The sequence below is a fragment of the Aulonocara sp. 'chitande type north' Nkhata Bay genome, linkage group LG5 (genome assembly GCF_057382095.1).
Source record: "Aulonocara sp. 'chitande type north' Nkhata Bay isolate Kocher_YH1m ecotype deep benthic linkage group LG5, A_spYH_male_GT1.1, whole genome shotgun sequence".
Lineage (NCBI taxonomy): Eukaryota > Metazoa > Chordata > Actinopteri > Cichliformes > Cichlidae > Aulonocara > Aulonocara sp. 'chitande type north' Nkhata Bay.
In genome coordinates this window covers 22,976,907-22,996,837 of record NC_141348.1, presented here as the reverse complement: position 1 = coordinate 22,996,837, position 19,931 = coordinate 22,976,907, and the positions used below count along the sequence as shown (strand labels likewise).

The 19,931-nt window shown below is 41.9% G+C and overlaps 2 protein-coding genes across 2 annotated transcripts; both read right to left on the bottom strand.

Annotated features, from left to right (window-relative positions):
• Positions 1-1,443: 1,443 nt before the first annotated feature.
• On the bottom strand, positions 1,444-5,632 carry LOC147330561 (neurogenic differentiation factor 4-like). Its single transcript, XM_086292226.1, has 2 exons — positions 5,423-5,632; positions 1,444-3,232 (listed from the first exon to the last, which is right to left on the bottom strand). The coding sequence occupies exon 2, from the start codon at positions 3,224-3,226 to the stop codon at positions 2,237-2,239; it is 990 nt and encodes a 329-aa protein (XP_086148352.1). The 5' UTR covers positions 3,227-3,232; positions 5,423-5,632; the 3' UTR covers positions 1,444-2,236.
• A 5,347-nt stretch (positions 5,633-10,979) lies between these two features.
• Positions 10,980-14,392, bottom strand: endou (endonuclease, polyU-specific). Its single transcript, XM_086294211.1, has 8 exons — positions 14,258-14,392; positions 14,025-14,147; positions 12,325-12,484; positions 12,033-12,238; positions 11,810-11,923; positions 11,612-11,718; positions 11,387-11,529; positions 10,980-11,307 (listed from the first exon to the last, which is right to left on the bottom strand). The coding sequence occupies exons 1-8, from the start codon at positions 14,304-14,306 to the stop codon at positions 11,193-11,195; spliced, it is 1,017 nt and encodes a 338-aa protein (XP_086150337.1). The 5' UTR covers positions 14,307-14,392; the 3' UTR covers positions 10,980-11,192.
• Positions 14,393-19,931: the final 5,539 nt, after the last annotated feature.

Below are 19,931 nucleotides of genomic sequence, written 5' to 3'. Positions count from 1 at the left end.
TCTTTAGATAATTTGGTACTTATATTCAGGCAGCAGGAAGCTACTGTTCCATATGATGTTAGAGTGACACAAATATATACACTTATTGTTCTTAAAACTTTATTGGTTTCATAAATATGACTGAAACCCTTTTCTAACTACTAAGACTTGATGGCGCTTGATTTAAACTGTGCTTGAATTGTTGCATTTGTCTAATTTTTTCATATAAATGTTGCCAAGCTGCAAGTTTCCTTTGGGAAAATTGACATAATTGGGAAATTATTCAAAACATCACATGTAAATGAGGCACTGTGAACAGTTTCTGCATTTATTCAATAAAAGGCATCGTTGATATTAAATGTCAGAGGGGTCAACGGTCAAAAGGTTAAGGGTGAATGCAGTCCTTTCTTTCTCCTGTGTGCAGAAGTGTCCTTTTTAAATCACAAAACTTTTTTTTTCTTTTTCTTTTTCAAGACGCTGGTCGATCAGCCGTCCATCATTTATCATGTAGGAACACTCCGCATGTTAATTGTCTGGGGATCGTCTGTGTCTCCAACAAGCAGAGAGATGTCCTGCTATTTGTTATTCATCCTGCCCCCTCAAAGTTAGTCCCTGGTTTTCCTGGTTAGTAGTGCAAATGCATTACAAATACACGCACAGGCTTATACTAATCCTTGTGAAAACAAAGCGATATATTTTTTCCCAGTGCAGGTCATGCGTGGGATGTTCATCAGCGTGTTTATCGGGATTAGGAGCATTTCAGCCAAAATATAACCTCTAACGTCATACTTAACGCTCGCTGCTCTGAATGAAAAGATGAAGGCAGGGCAGAAACACGCAGAAAGATGACCGGCAACGTGATGAAGAAACTGGTCACCAGTGTTCCTTCAGTGACCATTCCCACCACTGACCCATGACCTCTTGACCCCTCTCCCTGACCTCTCAGTGGGTGGCCCTTAAAGTGACCAGCAAGGACTATAAAGCAAGACTGGCTGCTGTCAAATCAGGTCTCTCTTGTTTTTGCTTTTATCTTCATCATTTTCTCACTCTGGCTGTTTATTTCCAGGCTTTTAAAATTTGATTCCAGCATTTCAAATGTTTTTTGAAATGTATTTATTAAATGTGTATAATACAAGTGTTAAGTTGCAGCCTGGGTGGATGTCAGGGCAGGATTATGCCAACGCAATGTCAGAGAAGTAGAAAGCCTAAGAAGGCGGGCAGCCATGTTAATCATAAATCTTTATCTTGCAATCCTGCCTCGCACATTCGTCCTTCATTAAAAGACGGCACCGGGGATTAGTGCCGCTAAACCACAGAGATCTGGAGAGAAAAATGAGAAACAAAGTAGCAAGTAAACAAGGCGTGTTAATGTTGGTAGTGTTTAAGCGATGGATTCTGATGAATATATATGCTTAAAAATAAAACATTTCATCAAGTAGTAAACAAAAGAAAAAACAGACTTAATTGAACTTTCAGTATTTTAATAACATCAATTGTCCCAAAGGAAACAAGACTGAAAAGAAAAACAGTCATATGTTGCAGTTTCTTTACAATTTTAACCTGAGAATTACAATTTTTGCTTCTCCGCGATCCCCTTTGCAAACCTCCACATTACAGAAAATTTAAAATAAAGACAAACAAACAAATATCTCTCTCTTCGGTCATTACTCACAGAAGATCAGCTTGATCCCCACAAATGAATGGTTTCAAGTGTGAAACTTGAATATAATGGAACAAAAAACTGGACACAAAACAAGGATAAGATATTAGATGGATGAGTCTAAGTGACAAAGAAAAGCTTGGACTACAAATATGTACAAATAAAAACAAAAAAAACAAAAACACACACATCAGAAAAAAATTAATTTACACCATCTTAAATTAACGAATAAATTAAAAATACTTTATGTGGAATAATATCTGGTGTTACCAAAGCTTAATTAGAAGTGCTTATTTTACAGTACCCGGGCAGCTGGACAGCAGCAGCCTGCTATGTCCTTATATCATTTGGTAAATGAGTTTTGGAAAACAATTTATTGGTTTAAGTCAAATATTTTCTAATACTAGCAATGCTGAGTAGTGCTACTCTACTGTGCAAATGTTCCACAAGTGTTAAAAAACAAACTATTCTACAGTGCTTGACTACCAGTCTGTCTACTGAGAGAGAGCCAGCTTCTTTAAATCAGCCTGAGTGTTTGTGAAGGACGGGACTCCATCCTTCAAGTCGTACTGAAGGCTGATGTGGAACCGATCCTCCTCAGTCTCTGTAGACAGATGTAATCTGTCGGGGAGGCATGTGCGGTGGATGATAGGAGTCATATGGCCCCTCTAAGTGTACATCATATCCGGTATGTGTATGATACAGCACCTGCTCCACAGGGGTGGGAGAGTAGCGGTGGGAAGGTGGGTAGTGAGGTGAAGGCTCCTGTTTGGCCACCAGGTTGCTACTGATGCTGAGAGGTGGTGTAGGCGGGCCGTCATATGGAGGGGTTCCCACGCCACCAGCATTGTACTCGTTTGGTGAGTGATTCTCATAGGGTCTTCCCTTCATCGCCCTCAAGTGAAGCAGGTGAGCTGAGTCAAATGTGCCATATGGGGGACTTGGCAGTCCTGGAGAGGAGTAGCTCACCATGCCACCAAGTGTAGGTGGTGGCCGACCTCCATGTCTGTCTTCAGGCCTCATCCCAGGACCCGGAGCTGGTCCCATCTGTAAGCAGCCGGCAACCAGGTTGGTCGTGGGCTGTGACAGTCCCTTACACAGCGTTTCCATGAAAGCCCTGCTTTCTGTGGACAGGCCCCCCTCCAGAGCCTCAGACAGAGCACAGATGTAGTTGCGGGCCAGCCGTAACGTCTCGATCTTGGACAGCTTCTGTGTTTTGGAGTGACAGGGCATGATGCTGCGCAGGTTTTCAAGTGCATCATTTAGGCCGTGCATACGCGAGCGCTCCCTGGCATTCGCTTTTATTCGCCTCGCACGGAAACGCTCCTGCCGGGCCTTGGTCATCCTCTTTCTCTTAGGCCCTCGTCGTTTTGATTCATCCTCTGGTCCTTCCTCTCTGTCCTCCTCATCTTCCTCTGCGTCCTCACTCCCCATCTCTCTGGCCTGTTGGATCATGTCACCTGTTCTGTAGTTGTGCGATGGGGCCGATGGATCCCCATCAGGTGAGCTCATGTCTCCGTCCATCCACTGCAGAGGGCTGACGACCTCCTCACCCTCCCCTTGTCTAACATATGGCTTTATCATCATAGCAATCTGCCAAAAAATAGAGAATAAAGAAGATCTTTGTGACACACATGCTGTAATAATAGCAGACAGTATTGTTTATTAGACCTCAGATTCATCATTGTCAAGTTCGTTGTTGTTGGTTTCCAGCTTCTTCTTTTATATAAAGCAATGCATTCAACATGAGTACTGTAATACATACAGTGACTGTACTTACACTAGGATTTGTTTTGAAATTCTATGAATGTTATCTGTTTTTCCTAAACATATGATAATACAAAATATTGGGGTTTTTTCCTAAAGTCATGTGCTGTTGAAAGTATTGCATTAAACTGGAATGTATATTTTAGGTTATTGGTCACTGAGGTCATCCTACATAAGTATTACCTAAATTCTGAATAATTTATAATGCACTGAAATATATTTATTTCTGTAATATTTTGATCAGAGCCTTTTCACATGTGAATTTGCTCCTTTTAACTTTTATTTTATTTATTTAATTTTTTTTTAGCACCACTAAAGAGGAATACTTAGCAGCTTTTGTTTGGACTGAACTTGGTGATTCTGGACCTGTCTCAGATTATAAGTGTTCCAGTGGATTAAACAGCTCTTCATAAATCAGCAGGTGATCAGCAGTTTATCTTTCCTGGCTTCATAATAAAGGTGTGTTAGCCATAATTAACAGCCCCACCTCCTACAAATGCTCATCAGTATTATCGTTTGTTTTTCAAGGAACATGTAATCTCTTCTGGATCATGTTTTTAATGCATCATAAAATAATTTTGTAATGACATTGCCACTAATGTTACTAATTTCTGACTGTTGTTTTAATCATGTATGACTACAAAATGTAGCAGGTGGTTAATATTGTTCAAGGATATTTTAGCATAATCTCCTAAACCTAACCAACACTATTTGGTTCCTAAACCTCACCAACGGAAGTGGAAATAAAAAATCAAAAGTTTGCAAATTAAATGAAAGAAATTAAGTATAAGACCAAGTATAAAAAATCTAGTGTATTTCTGTCACTGTTTGCTTCTCTTTGCTGTAAGATCTTTCGATTAGCGAAAAAATACTTTTCCTGTTCTTTTCATCTAGAAACATAACTTAACTTACTTCCCAGAAAGATTGTCTGTGAAGGTTCTCAGTCATCCAGGTCATCGTAGTCAAAGGAGCTTGCAAAGAAAAGCGTCTGGACTTCTTTAAGTTACTTGAAGACGTTTCACCTCTCATCCGAGAAGCTTCTTCAGTTCTAAGGTCAAATGGTGGCGATATCTGGGACTCTCCACCATTTGACCTTAGAACTGAAGAAGCTTCTCGGATGAGAGGTGAAACGTCTTCAAGTAACTTAAAGAAGTCCAGACGCTTTTCTTAGCAAGCTCCTTTGACTCCCAGAAAGATTATACGATGTTAAGGTTGGGGAAGGTTAAGGGGTGAATTAAGGGGTCTGATGGCCGTGGTAACCTGGGGTTAGTGAATACAAGTCTTAAGTCACAAGGAATAAACATCAATAACCTTTAAAACCATTATTTTTGCACAAATAAGTCCTCAAACGGGCCGACGGTTTCAGCACCGGACAGTTCCTGATGCGCGCTTCTCAGCCTCATGTACTTCTGATTGGCCAAACATTACAGCTGCAGAGAGAGGTGATGGCTTTTAATGCTTTTATAGCTACATGAATTTTCCCCTATATGTATTATCTGCTTTACCCGTCTTCTCCCCTTCCCTTGTTCTTTGGGTAATCCCGGTCAACTTGTGAACTGGTAATGCCCCAGCAAGTCACCGACAGGACTTTAATCTGGGCCATCACAGGATTTACTCCGTGGATGAAGCAACGACCATGGGATTAAATGAAAGATCGACATCCCGCAGATCAGTAGCCTGACAGAGGGCTCAGTCTGAATTCAAATAGACATTTTCAAAGGCAGAAATATTAATGTCTCCCCACAAATTGCGTGCCTAAGCAGTTATTGCTGAAGTATATTAAGATAAGCCTTTTGTACTTTTTTCATTAGATATATTAATTTCTTGTTGACTTTACGTGCACTTGCTTTAGTTCAAAATAAAATCCCTATGCCAAAAAAATCTGGTACTCTAAACTGAAAGCAAGTTGCCTGTAAGATACATTAAAATGTAAATTACGTGTAAACAGTGTGTCCACACTGACTCACTCACATGTGAGACCCGCAGAGCCTCTCTCGGCTGCGCTATGAAACATACCGGTGCTGATGTGTCCCGGGACCGCCTCAGGAAGTCTGTCAGATGATATTTGTCCTTTCTCCACGGATCACAGCTCGGTCACACCGTCCATCAAGCAGCGCTGAAGTTCAGTGGCGTCTCCTTGTGCGGAGCTGCTCAGCCTCTCAGTGCGGGTCACTCTGAGGGGGCTCCGGGTTTTAACCTTCACGTTAAAGCTCCTCCTCTTCCCACTCCCATCCAATTCCTGTTGACGCGCTTCGGCTCGCGCGTGGCCGGCCCGTGGCTGTAGCCCCTGGAGCTCAAAGACTTGCGCGCACGCGAGCGCGTGTGTGAGAGATGTGCATAAGCTCACTGAAATTGTCGAGACAAACAGGGGAGGCCGGGGCCTTTGTTGAGGCGCGAGGGCGGCCGCCAAATCCGCAGCACGGTGTCAGTGAACGGAGGGGAGACGCGCTCGGTCGCGTGAGCCTAACTGTATGTGACAGCTCGGAGTTGCGTGTGAGCAGGTGTTTGAGCCATTCCCCTCGTCCAGCATAGGCCCTTTGCGCTGTGGAGATGAGGCTGTTAAACAAGTTCACCTCAACTGAGAGGCCGCTCTGACCAGAAGGGGTAAGTTTGGTCTCCTGAGGTGTGCGCTTAAATGAGCAATGTGACTTCGAGACTCGCTCCAGCCCCCCTCGTCCTCTCTGCGGGACATGGGTGTCTGAATATTGAGGCTTAGCACCATAACCCACATTCACTGACAATGAATGAATGTCTTCGCTTATCAGAATTATTCAATAGCTGTAAGTTAACCTTGAATTTGAAAAGTCCAGTAATTTCTTTTATTGCATTGAACTTTTATGTCAGTAGTTTGAGCAAATTGCAACACAGTTTTCACTCTGATTTGCTCAAAAAACAAAAAATTATATGGATGCTACCTCTATTCAGTGTTGACCGCAGAACCTGCTGTATCGCTTCAGCCACGTCACTCTATTCAGTGATGGGGACCATGAAACGTGGCTGAAAGTCTTAAAGACAAGGGAATATGATGAGGTATACTAATGATTAGATTAATAATGATTAATAATTAATAATGATTATACAGATTACATTAACTTTTCAGCTGACTAAGAATTACAACTAAAACACTTGTGACTGTATATTTGACATTTTATTCGACTAATATACAGGTAACGTCAAGTAGGTGGCAAATTTCACACAATGATTTAAAGTCATATTATTTCAAGGAAAGAAAATGTTAGCAATCCAGATGTAAATAGACGCATGCTCATAACCATCCAAAGTTCTCCAAAAAGTGAGGATGACAAATTGTCTTGCTGATTGTTGTCATTTTTCTAAACTGGAGAAAAGAGAGAGCGTGAGATTGGGAATGCTGTACAGGGAGTGCAGAATTATTAGGCTAATGAGTATTTTGTCCACATCATCCTCTTCATGCATGTTGTCTTACTCCAAGCTGTATAGGCTGGAAAGCCTATTACCAATTAAGCATATTAGGTGATGTGCATCTCTGTAATGAGAAGGGGTGTGGTCTAATGACATCAACACCCTATATCGGGTGTGCATAACTATTAGGCAACGTCCTTTCCTTTGGCAAAATGGGTCAAAAGAAGGACTTGACAGGCACAGAAAAGTCAAAAATAGTGAGATAAAGTATTCTGATTCTGATATCTTGCAGAGGGATGCAGCAGTCTCAAAATTGCAAAGCTTCTGAAGCGTGATCATCGAACAATCAGGCGTTTCATTCAAAATAGTCAACAGGGTCACAAGAAGCGTGTGGAAAAACCAAGGAGCAAAATAACTGCCCATGAACTCAGAAAAGTCAAGAGTGCAGCTACCAAGATGCCACTTGCCACCAGTTTGGCCATATTTCAGAGCTGCAACATCACTGGAGTGCCCAAAAGCACAAGGTGTGCAATACTCAGAGACATGGCCAAGGTAAGAAAGGCTGAAAGACGACCACCACTGAACAAGACACACAAGCTGAAACGTCAAGACTGGGCCAAGAAATATCTCAAGACTGATTTTTCTAAGGTTTTATGGACTGATGCAATGAGAGTGAGTCTTGATGGGCCAGATGGATGGGCCCGTGGCTGGATTGGTAAAGGGCAGAGAGCTCCAGTCCGACTCAGACGCCAGCAAGGTGGAGGTGGAGTACTGGTTTGGGCTGGTATCATCAAAGATGAGCTTGTGGGGCCTTTTCGGGTTGAGGATGGAGTCAAGCTCAACTCCCAGTCCTACTGCCAGTTTCTGGAAGACACCTTCTTCAAGCAGTGGTACAGGAAGAAGTCTGCATCCTTCAAGAAAAACATGATTTTCATGCAGGACAATGCTCCATCACACGCGTCCAAGTACTCCACAGCGTGGCTGGCAAGAAAGGGTATAAAAGAAGAAAAACTAATGACATGGCCTCGTTGTTCACCTGATCTGAACCCCATTGAGAACCTGTGGTCCATCATCAAATGTGAGATTTACAAGGAGGGAAAACAGTACACCTCTCTGAACAGTGTCTGGGAGGCTGTGGTTGCTGCTGCACGCAATGTTGATGGTGAACAGATCAAAACACTGACAGAATCCATGGATGGCAGGCTTTTGAGTGTCCTTGCAAAGAAAGGTGGCTATATTGGTCGCTGATTTGTTTTTGTTTTGTTTTTGAATGTCAGAAATGTATATTTGTGAATGTGGAGATGTTATATTGGTGTCACTGGTAAAAATAAATGATTGAAATGGGTATATATTTGTTTTTTGTTAAGTTGCCTAATAATTATGCACAGTAATAGTCACCTGCACACACAGATATCCCCCTAAAATAGCTAAAACTAAAAACAAACTAAAAACTACTTCCAAAAACATTCAGCTTTGATATTAATGAGTTTTTTGGGTTCATTGAGAACATGGTTGTTGTTCAATAATAAAATTATTCCTCAAAAATACAACTTGCCTAATAATTCTGCACTCCCTGTATATGCAATTTAGGAAAAGAGCACCACATGCTCTAACAGAGGGGCTTAACATAGTTTACAGGGTAATCTGCAATTCCAAACTATGTGCTTTCACTTTATATTCATTCCCAAGTCGACCACCTTGCCCCATGCTCCTCCCCCCGCATCTTTTCCTGTCCTATTCCACACCTGCAGCCTGAGATGGGAATAGCAGAGCTGGGTCTCTTACATCCCCAGAGTGGAACCGGCAGGGGAATATGATAGCTGAGGCCTCGTGTCCCCGTTGCATATGCTTGTAAAACATTTTGTAACAACCTAGCAGAATAAATTTTATTCATTATTCTTCTAAGAGCTTTGATCCAAACTTGAAAAACTTCTCTCTCTTCTAGCCTGTTAATAATTCTATTTAAATGCAACCTACTTGCAGTTTTTATCCGATCTTTATGTTCGACAAGTGGTGCTCGTATGTATGCCATGATGTCCCCTGATCCCTGTGTGCTGGCCACACATGATGAAGTCCTGCTGCAGATGGTCTTTGCTTGAACATATATCATATTTTAACAGTCTGTGGCTCAGATGCTCATCTATTCTCCACTGGCTGCTCAGCCCACTCAGCATGTTCGCATGCTCAGAGGACTCCTCACCTTCTCTAGGTATGAGACGGGAATTTGTTTTAATAAAAAAAAGAAGGACAGATAAAACTTCACTTCAGTACACACACAGACATGACCTTCCTCTGAATCCCCAGTGTTTCTGTGTGTGACAGTGGGGAAAGTGGGTTTTGTCCATCTGTCATACTGGAATTCCATAGAGAGATGCCAGCGCCGCAGCATGAAGACAGTGTGTCTGTTTGTGTTTGTGCGCGTTCTCATGTTTGGGGATGAGGATAGAGCCCATGTGTAGCCTTTAAAAAGTTTTTTTTTTCTCCATATGAGAAATGTAATGTGAACATGTAATTTGATATGGCCGTAGGTTGTATCGGTGCACTGAGATTGTATCTCTCACTTTGCACATGTCAGTATCCATTTCAACATCTATACCAGCGGTAACAGCAATAACAATACGGTCTTCAAATTGTTTGGAAAACGTACAAAACAACACCAGAGAATGAATGTTGTTCTGTATTTCATGGTCCCCCATCAACTTTAGAAATGGCCAGTCTTCTAAGCCAAACTTGAACCTCCCTCCAGCCCAGGATCGACCCTGGGGAGACTGGGGTGATGGTGACCATGTGTCTTTCTACTAACCATCTCACTGATGGACCCCACCACTGGGTAAAATACACGCCCCTCCCCTCCTCCTCCTCTCCCTGTGGCTGAACCCTAAACCCCCTTAACCCTTTCCTAAACCCCCTGCTGGCCCCCTGTTGAGCGTGCTCATTGGCTGACCGCCTTCAGGCGTCCCTTTTCCACAGGCCCATTGTCTGGCCCCCATAAGCAGCTTTGTTTCTGCGTGTGCAGCTGGGCTAGCCCGCTCAGCCATTAGCCGCAACACGCGAAAGAGAGAGCGGGATAATATAATTACAAAACAAAAGTCAGGTGGCTCACGAGATGTGCCAGGAGAAGCCCATTTGAGGGAGATGCGAGGACACGCTGGCGGGTGGCCAGCTATAATTTGATTATGAAGTTGTGTGAGTGACAAAAGAAACAATTGAATCTTTTTTTTTCTCCCCCTTTTATTTGCCCCACTGTGATTTAATTTGATTCCACTGGGGCTTAAAAAAGAGGGCAGAGTGAAAAGAGAGGAGATTTACTCTTCTAATTTCCAGAGCCACCAGCAAAGAAAATGTAATATGGTCTGACAAAATAGCAAGAGAAATTCTTCCCTGGGCGAACTTTATTGTCATGTTGCTGCAGCACTTTGACTACATGTGAGGCCTAAATCAGATGAATTGCTGAAGGCTGAGTTTTCCTGCGGACTGACTGGTCTTGTGCTCTTGTTTTGCATGAATGCACACAGACTGGTGGACAATGGGATCAGTGGCAGATCCACCTCCTGTAATACTTTCTTTAAACAGGGCAGCAAGTGTGTCCCCCCTGTTCTGTCGGCAGACCAGAATTTATCCTGTTAGTCACCCTAGATGAGTGAAAGAGTAAAATCAACCCCCATACCAGCTGGACACACACATACACATCCATTTATAAAGGCAGAAACGCACAAGCACACACACACACACACACACACACACACACATTCTTAACCCCACACACTGGGGAGTTATACACACTGGCAGCTTTATGGACAGCTGATAAGAACAGGTTTAGCTGGTGGTTGCTGTTCAGAGCAGGTCAAGCAGAACAAGATCTGTTAATGTCTCTTTGTTTCTATAGTTCATACTGCAAAAGACTGCATTTTGTTTTCTGTTTTTTTGTTTTGCTCTTACATAAGACAATAAGCAATTGTGTCAAGTGTGCACACGCTCTTATGACTGAACGGTTAGTGTCAGCGTTGTGCCCGCTCACGGTGTGTAAACGCCCATTTTTTGCCCCATTAGGCACAGCTTGATCGTGCCCCTGGGAGATCGCCACATTCTCATGCTCCGAGAGACTTCTCTGAAAGGTTTCACTGCAGATTAATTGCTGGTTTACAGTTTTGTTTATGCAACTAGATAATCAGAAAGAAACCATCATTAGGAGATAAAGTATTTTTTAATTTATTGCTCTGTATTGTTTTAATACAGGAGGGAAGGTTGTGACAAATTTACATCACATTACATCTTTCAATTCGGGAACTTGAACTTAAATGCTACTATTGGGAAAATGATTTCAAAACAATTATATAATGAGTGCAATGAAACACTTGCAGGCAGCTCTGCAATTTGTTTATTGTTTAGGGGGAAATGTCAGTCCTTAAGGGGATGCGGGATAGGCCGAGCCAATGAACTTCTTCCCATCTCCATAGGAGGAATTATCCCAGGTGTAAGTCTGAATAATGAGCGTTTTCCCTCCCACACTTAGATGACACCTAAGGATGATGATAGACAGCAGAAATGAGAACAGATCCACGTTCAATAAGGCGTCACAGGATGTGAACATTTACTCACTGTTTTCCAGGACGAGTGATGTAGCAGAGGCTGTAAATGGCAAAGTCAAATTCCGGGCTGCAGCCAATGACCGCAGAGCCAACCTGCTTGTAGTAGCCGTCCCACATGAACTGCATCCCCAAGACATCAGGAAATGTAGTCCACTGAAGCAAGAAAGAAAAAAATGAATGCAGCGCCCTTTGTAAATTAAAAGAGTATTTTAGGATTTTTATCATCAGTGCTTACAGGCCCATTGAAGCTGTGGCTGTAGTAGTTTAGCTTTCCACTTTTTTCAAGAAGATAAAACCGGATCCAGTTGTGGAAACCGGAAACCTTTCCTCCCTTGATCTCTCCTGTTAGAGAATGTGGTTTTAAAATAGTACAAAAAAGAGAATATGTTTTCAAATAAATAAGATGTTCAAAAGAAATCTGCTCTGTCCAAACCTGCAAAGATGTGCTCAAAGCCGCTGGAGTCCAGCTGGTTGTTGTTGCGAGAGTACAGACCAAACCACATCATCTTTAGGTCCTGAATGAAGTCTTCCTCTGATTTGTAAATGCCTTAAGATATAAACACAGACATTGAAAACACACGAGGATAACCGTACCCGACCTTCAAGTATTGCTGAGGATGCGTGAAGGTGAAATATCATGCATAGAAATGTTTTACCCTTGTTGTAGAGAAAAGCAAACAGCTCCCGTCCCAGCTGAGTGTTGGACATAGTTTCCCTGACAAACTTGTCCTGCTCAGCCACCTGCTGAGAGCTGAAGTTCTCTGCCTGTCCAGTCATCCTGTTGTAGTTGTCCAGCACAGACAGCAGAGCAGCGTAGGTGGGCTTGGAGAAGAGCGCATTCTCATTCAGGTAGCTGAAGAAGCTGAAAGCAGAAAAAAAAAGATTTAGGACATAGAAAAACTGCTATGTAGCGAGAGATTGCTGTGCTGATAAAACGGCTTTTCTCACGGCTTTGAGGAGCGATCTGTCTCAGAGCTGGTCTGAGAGTCGGCCACCAGAGCCTGAGGGTCAATGACCAAGTCTGAGGCTGAAGCCTTGTTTGAGTCCAGAGAATAAAGTCTCTCAGAGATAGACTTGATCTCTGCATCAGTTACGGTACCACCCGCATCTACAAAATACATGCACATATGTGTGTTACTGGAGATGTCAGAGTACAGATAACAGGAATGTAAATAAGTCACGTTAAAAACAGTATGTGAAATAGTCCAACTTAACTCTGCTTGAGTCAGAGATCACATTTAAACCGCTGTTTAGATCACCACACAAACCATAAAACATCAACTTTCCACAATGAAAGCTGGAGTATCTTTATACTCTAGTATTGCTGCTTTCATGTATCAAAATACATCTTCCACCACTGGGTTATACTCAACATAGAGGCAACAGATGCAGTTAGGGAATGAACAAACTGAACCCTTTTAATCTCCGTTCATTATATGGACTAGCCCAACAATGACACCTGCTGGACATATACTAAAAAAAAAAAAGCTTTGCCCATGAGTTGCTGACACACAAGCCAATAAAAAGTGTTTAGATTATTGTAGGTAAGAAAAAGTAGCAAAAGCACAATATGGATCTGTGGCACAATATAAAAATACTACATTACAACTATAATACGTCAAAAGAAAGAAATTAAGAAAATTAGTTCTCATTATGCATCTAGATGATAAAAATCTTCATGACTCTGAATGTATTAATTTATAAAAGAAAATTTACTCTAAAATATAAGTGGTCAAAGCACAGTTACATTTAAGTAATTTACATGAAGTTTGTTGCTTAGTCCAGAGGTCCCCAACCTAAAGGCTGGACACTCCAAGATAAATAAAAGGGCGCTGAGATGAATTATGAGAGAGGTTCAGATATAAAATTAGCTATTTATTTATTTATCTATGACAGATAATGAATTAAATTAATTAATAAAAGTAGCAGAGTACCCACTTTTGGTTGAACTCATCAATTCAAAGAGCCCCACAAATTAAAATCATTTTGAAACACAGCTTTGATCTCAGTTCGTCGCATTAATTTGTTGTGTGTGTGTGTGTGTGTGTGTGTGTGTGTATATATATATATATATATATATATATAGTCATTTTAAACTAAAATCTAACTAGAAACTAAAACTCCCAAATTAATGAACCAAATTATCCCCTTAAATGCAATATACAAAATAAGGTTAATTGCCTAAAGCTGGAATTAGTGATTCAGCTATGATGTTACTGACATAGAGGACAGATTGAGAAATTCAGATTTTGGGACACAGGACCCCACAGCCCGCTGTCTTGCTGCTTGTTGGAACTCGTTAGCCGTGTGAAAGCAACCAGGGGGGGTGGTAGTGGAAGATTTTGTAGAACACAAACTAAACAGCTAGTAGTGTAGAGACACCATCTGGCACGTGAGGTGGGGTCAGCTACTCACGACACATATTTTGGTCTTACTGTAACAGAGTTCGGTGTAGTCATTGCAGCAGTTGTTGTACTGGGGGCACAGGGAGTTACAGTGACACTCGTTCTGAGAGTTGTAACTCTCACCACACCTGCCCTTACAAGAAAATAAATACTGATACTAATAGCTTACCACAAACTCTAATAATGGCAAATGCACATGTTTTTGGTATCAAATATCATCAAGATTGTACTTCTGTCACGTACCTTTACATAATGCAGCGTAGTCTGAGCAGCAGTCATTGTAGCGTTCACACGCTGGGTTGCACTGGCACGAGTAATTGCTATCTGTTCCATAACCACATCGTCCCTGACATGAGTCCAGCGTATCTGGAAACAAACCGGACAGACTGGTGTTATAAACACACTGACATCCTTGTTCTGCCTGTAATATGATCATAATAAAAATGCAAAGATGGGTTAAAAAATAAATGACTTACTGCTGAAACCCAGGGTCAAACAGAGTACAAGGACAGCAAGGAGCTTCATCTTTGCTTAGCAGCAGCCTGATATCTGGGTGTACTAACTGTTATGGCCTTTCCTTTATGTCAAAGTGGGGTGTGGTTTTTGCCCAACTACCATCAGAGAGGTAGGGCATACTGGTTCAGGGACCATTGGAGGTGGAGTTAAGTGACAGAGCACCTATGCACAGGTTACTCAGCTTTAATTCTCTCAAGTAGTCACTTGTTGGAACATGATGGCCACACATACATTTTGACCACACCAGCAGGCATCAACATGGCAGCAATTGCATCACGTTTTTAAAGAAGAGTCTGTGGTTATTGTTGTTTGGGTAATCCCAAGTGCTAAATACACCCAACCACAGTGAAGGGCACAGCTTTTAAAATGAGAAAACAATAGCATTGTTAACCTGATGATGGGAACCCACTAGTAGCAGCACACATATGTATGTCAGCAGCTGATGACACAGTCGGTAATGAACTGACAGCACCTTTAGAGGTGGTTGAGCTCCAAGGGGATATGGCAGGGGGGACTGTGGCACCCCCTAAACTAAAGTGCCCTCACCTCCCCACAGCTGGAGCTCCAGGCCTCCACTGGATTTTTGTTCTTATAGAGAAGTTCTCAAGGTGCTTGAAGGAAACTTCAGCATCATGTCCTGAACTTGAGAGGAAAACTGCATTCAATTCACATGAATGCTAACTACGCCATTAAAAAAGTGGGACTTATAGAAATTTAAACTAGGAGATTAAATGCTTCACGTTCACAATGGTGCAGAGTAGAGCCATTGCTTCTCCACATTGAAATTAGGCAGTTAAGATAACTCTTTATTGCCATTGCCCATTCATACCTAGTACAATAGTACAACAAAATTGGAAACTGTCCAACGTCAGCACCAAGCGCAACTAAAAGCAAGAAAACACAAAAAAACACAGTAACTTTTCATTTTTTTTAAAAGTGCAAGAAAAGTATGAGCAAAAAATAGGAATGGCTTAATAAATAAAAGAATGAGTGAATGTTTATTGCACATTAATATTATTATATTAAAAAATTAAAAAAAAAAAAACTGATTAGGGCTATTGCCCTGTTGTAAAAGCTGTCCTTGAGTCTCCTGCCAGATGGCAGCAGCTTAAACACCCAGTGTCCTGGCTGTGTACAGTCCCGTAGGATGCTGTGTGCCTTCCTGAGACAGCGAGTGCTGTACAGCTGCTTCAGGGAGGTAAGAGGATGGCCAATGATTTTTTGGCCCATATTAATGACCCGCTGAAGTGCCTTTTTGTGTGCCGTGGTGCAGCTGGAGAACCACACACAGATGCCGTATACCAGCACACTTTCAATCGAGACGATCAGCAGCTCCCTCTTCAGGTCCATTTTTCTGAAGATTTTCAGAAAATGGAGACGCTGTCGGAGCTTCTTCACTACTGCAGAGGTGTTTGAGCTTCATTGGAGGTCTGTGTCTATATGCACACCCAGGAACTTGAAGCTGGACACGTTTTCCACACACTTCGTGTTGATTCTGATGGGCTGCAGCATGGTGGTGGTTGAGGTGGTTTGAGCACCTGATTAGGATGGCTTTCTGTGGCACACCCATAAGTCGCTGGAGCAATTCTATCTTGGCTGGCTTGTGAACAACTTGGTGTGCCCCCATGTTAATTACTCTCTGTGCAACCTGCTCTCAGTTGTGAGCCCTGTGTACCAAACACCCAGGCAGTAGGAGAGCACACTCTCCACTGAGGAGGTGTAGAAGGCCAGCAGCAGCTTCTGGTCCAGATTGTTCTTTCTCAGGGCACGAAGGAAGTGCAGCCACTGCTGTGGCTTGGTGTTGTGGGTTTAGGTGAGATCGGTGGACATGTGGGTGCCCAGAAATCTGAAGTTGGAGACAGATTCCACCCGTTTTCAATTTATAATAATTGGGGAGTGGATCTTCCTGTGCCTCCTGAGCTCTTTTGTTTTAAGGATGTTCAGTTTCAGGTTATTTTCTGAGCACCAGTGGGACATGTTCTACCTCCGCCCTGTCACTGCCCCATCTCCATCAGAGATGAGCCAAACCACGGTGATGTAAAGAGCATTTGTTGGGTGGGTTGGTGTGCACTCATAAGTGTGCAGTAGATCTGGTACTGAGTATCAGGGGAGGGGAAAGGTGGGGACTGAGTAGGCCTGATTGAGGCTGGTTGGTGAAGAAGTCTTTGATCCAGGAGCAGGTGACAGGGGGAATATGAAGATGGTCCAGTTTTTTGGTGAGGATGTCTGGGATTATGGTGTTGAACACTGAGCTATAGTCCACAAAGACTGTCTCCACATAGCTCTCCCTGTTCTCGAGAAGGCTCAGCACTGTGTGAAGGGTGATGGTGATGGCATCCTCCGTGGACTGATTTGTTCTGTAAGCAAACTGGTAGGGGTCGAGGGGGTAGGGTAGATCGTCTCTGATGTGCTGACACTGACACTATCCGCTCAAAGCACTACATGACTGTAGACGTGAGGTTTATAGGTCTGTAGTCATCGAGGCTGTCTATACCAGTTTTTGGGGGGACGGGAATGATAGTGGAGGCCTTCAGGCTCTCCTGGGGTTAACCACTCGCAGTCTCCTCCTGACCTATTGTTCCTGATGGATGGATGGATGGATGGATAACATAAATGTATGCCTGCCAATCTGGTTGATGACCAATGTTCTGCAGTACTAGTATGCAGGATGAAAACTAGTACCACCCTCTGTTGAGACCATGTCAAACTGCAGTGACTTCACTGCATGAAGGAGTCCAGCCACTGGCTTCATGCTGGATCTAGCTTCACGGCTCTGTAGATTCATGTCAGTCCAAAAAAACGTGTCCTTTGGATTGAAACACCAACTGTTGCAACATTGGAACAAATTACCCTGTTAGCAAATGACGCTCAATAAAAATAAGAGTGAGAGATGGTGTTTTAAATGACAAATTAAGAGCTGATGCTTTCCACTTTATTGTCACTCAGTGATTACTTTTGTATCTGAAGAAAGCAAGAAAACTGCTTGGTTAATTTTTTTTAAAAATTGCCTTGGCTTGCCAACATTTCTTTGAAACATTTGTCCCGCATGTTGAAAAATGATGTGTAAAGAAGCGTCAGCATGTGATGAGTTGGAGCTCACTATCTCAAGTCACACTGTCACTACGACTGGTGCATTACACATTACACACCTTGTGAGTTTTGCTGTTATTTGAAGCTTGCAACTGCAACAACAAAACAGGCTGGTTCCCCAACCTAAGTCAGCCAGTGAGCCTGTGTGGTAGTGAGCTGTAGTTTTCCCTAGCTGCATAAAGAGAGGTGGCTGAGGGAGTTCAGAGAGCAGTGCCAGGTGGAGCTGGTTAGTACAGCTGCTGTGCATTGATTATTAAAGTTTTCTTCCCTTATGGAGTGTGGTGCTGGGACCAGTCCATGCCGGCATACACCGACACACCAGCCGTGAGACCTTGTTTGAAAGCAGTCTTTTGTGTTATTGTTGTGAGTTGTGTGCTATCAGGAATGCCAGGCATACCACAAAGGAGCACACAGCCTTTATGTTGTTCAAGTGTGTGTGCAGTTAAAAGAAAATAATAAATTACAAATTCACTCGAACAATCCGAAAGCAGCACTCACATTGCCCAGACCCATAAGTCATGTCACTTCATCACAATTGCACCTTTTATGCAAAACACACCAGTGTGCTTTTTGAGGTGTTATCTTAATTAATTATGTATTTATATGATTGAAGTTATATTTGAATCACATTTAAAAAAAAATATGTATCAATCTTTTTAAGGATAAACATCTCCAGTTTTTTTTCTCTTCAATGGAAACTACATTTGGTTATCACACAGAGCTTTAACACATAAAAAACATCAAAGCTCATAACATATATGTCATAAGCTGTTTTTGTATATGGAATTTGCCTTGAAAAATAATGTCATTTCCATCAAAGTAATCTGAAGTACATTTATGCATTATTATGGGACCCTCTCTGATTTTTCCACCTGAATGACCAGATGCTGTATTTCACAGGGTTTATGTGAGATAACCCAGAATAGCTCACACATTTCGGTATATCTCATCATGTGGAGATCACATGCTCAAATGCAACACTAACTGAGAGTGCAACCTTGATTTAAAGCCTGGAAAAATTGATGCCTTGAAATGAAGTTCACTTACAAATAAAACTACTTCTGCAACAAACACTGGTTTGGATTTTTCTTGGGATGCCTGATGACATATAAATGTTTGATTTTCCTACCCCAAAAGTACACATGAGGGTTCATGCCCCCCCCCCCAAAAAATAGAACTTATATTGCATAAGTGCATATTTTGTGCCCATATTATGTGCATATTTTCTCAACCAGATTTATTTTAATTTAAAATCTGGAAAGAACTACAAAATTGCTGTTTAGCCTTTGGGCTTTTAACCTTTGAGAAACACATAAAATATTGTAGTGTTATTGTTGTAGCCTGTGTTATAGCCTGCCCTGCAGTGTTATATTTGATCGACAAATTTTCAACACGATTTTGAACATTTATATTGAAAATGTTCAAAATGATGAAACAAGGAACAAAAAATTAGGCAGTTTTGAATTGCTTTAATACAATAATATTTTATAGTGGACAATTGGATTTAAATTCCTTTTGAAGCTAGCATATTTTGATTTGGCAAGCTAAAGGTCACCGAGTACACAATGCATACTCAAAATCAATAAGTTGCCCTAAATTAGCCGTCTTAAGTAAGCTTTACTCAATTTTTTCAAGGCAACGAGTTTGCATAGTTTTTTTTTAGTTCTGCAAACTAATTAGATTTTACAGTGACTACTGACCTGTCTGCTGTCTAGTGTCTAATGTGAACACCAGCATTATACTTGGCAGGAAGACAAATTCTGACCCTACTACCCAAATTTTACAGCAGGAAGACATGTCAGACAACGCAACACTTTTCAGTCTTCTACTGTCTAATTTTGCTGATCCCTTGGGAATTGTAGACTCAGCTGTCTGTTTTTAGCAGACACGAGTGGCACCCTCTGTGGTCTTGGTTATACCTTGTATACCTTGGTTGTAACAAGTGTATATAAGGTACTATTATGGTCCACTTGATAGTCATATTTCATTAGAGAATATGACTGAAAGGCTGAAAGAGGAGAAATGCTTCTGCACCTATTGAGAAAAAAAGAAAAAGAAAACAGCAGAGAAACCACAGCAAAAACCAACATATGCATAAATAACAGTGGCAATGTTACTGAACAGCTCACAGTACTGATAATACAAGATATTTTTAGAGGCAGCCCAAGATAGTGTGTGTACCTGTGTGCATGAGTTGTTAGGGTCCCTGGGTCGTTGACCCAGTGTTTTGTGTTTTTGGTTCTTTGATTTTGTTATTTCATTATATTCTAGCTTTGCTTTATGGGTTTTAGGATCATTCTTAGTTTAGGTTCTCTGGGTGGGGTTGGTTAGAGTTTTAGTGTTCTGGTTTTCTGTCTGTGTTCCTTAGTTGCTGTCTCCCCTGTCTGCTGTATCCCCACATCCAGTCAGTGTCTGTGTCTGTCCTGGTCCCACGTCTCTGTTCCCTCTGTTGTAGTGCTTGCATGTGAGTCTGTGTCTTTTGTTCAGTCTGTGTTTTGGGTTTCCTGTTTTACTTTGAAAGTCCATGTCTCATGTTAATGTGTT

Excerpts from the sequence above, each read along its gene's own strand:
- LOC147330561 (XM_086292226.1), bottom strand. The coding sequence starts at position 3,226 with ATGATGATAAAGCCATATGTTAGACAAGGGGAGGGTGAGGAGGTCGTC.
- endou (XM_086294211.1), bottom strand. The coding sequence starts at position 14,306 with ATGAAGCTCCTTGCTGTCCTTGTACTCTGTTTGACCCTGGGTTTCAGC. Across the intron at positions 14,148-14,257 it reads TTTGACCCTGGGTTTCAGCA|ATACGCTGGACTCATGTCAG; the intron begins GTAAGTCATTTA and ends GTTTGTTTCCAG. Across the intron at positions 11,530-11,611 it reads GCCACAGCTTCAATGGGCCT|TGGACTACATTTCCTGATGT; the intron begins GTAAGCACTGAT and ends TTCTTGCTTCAG.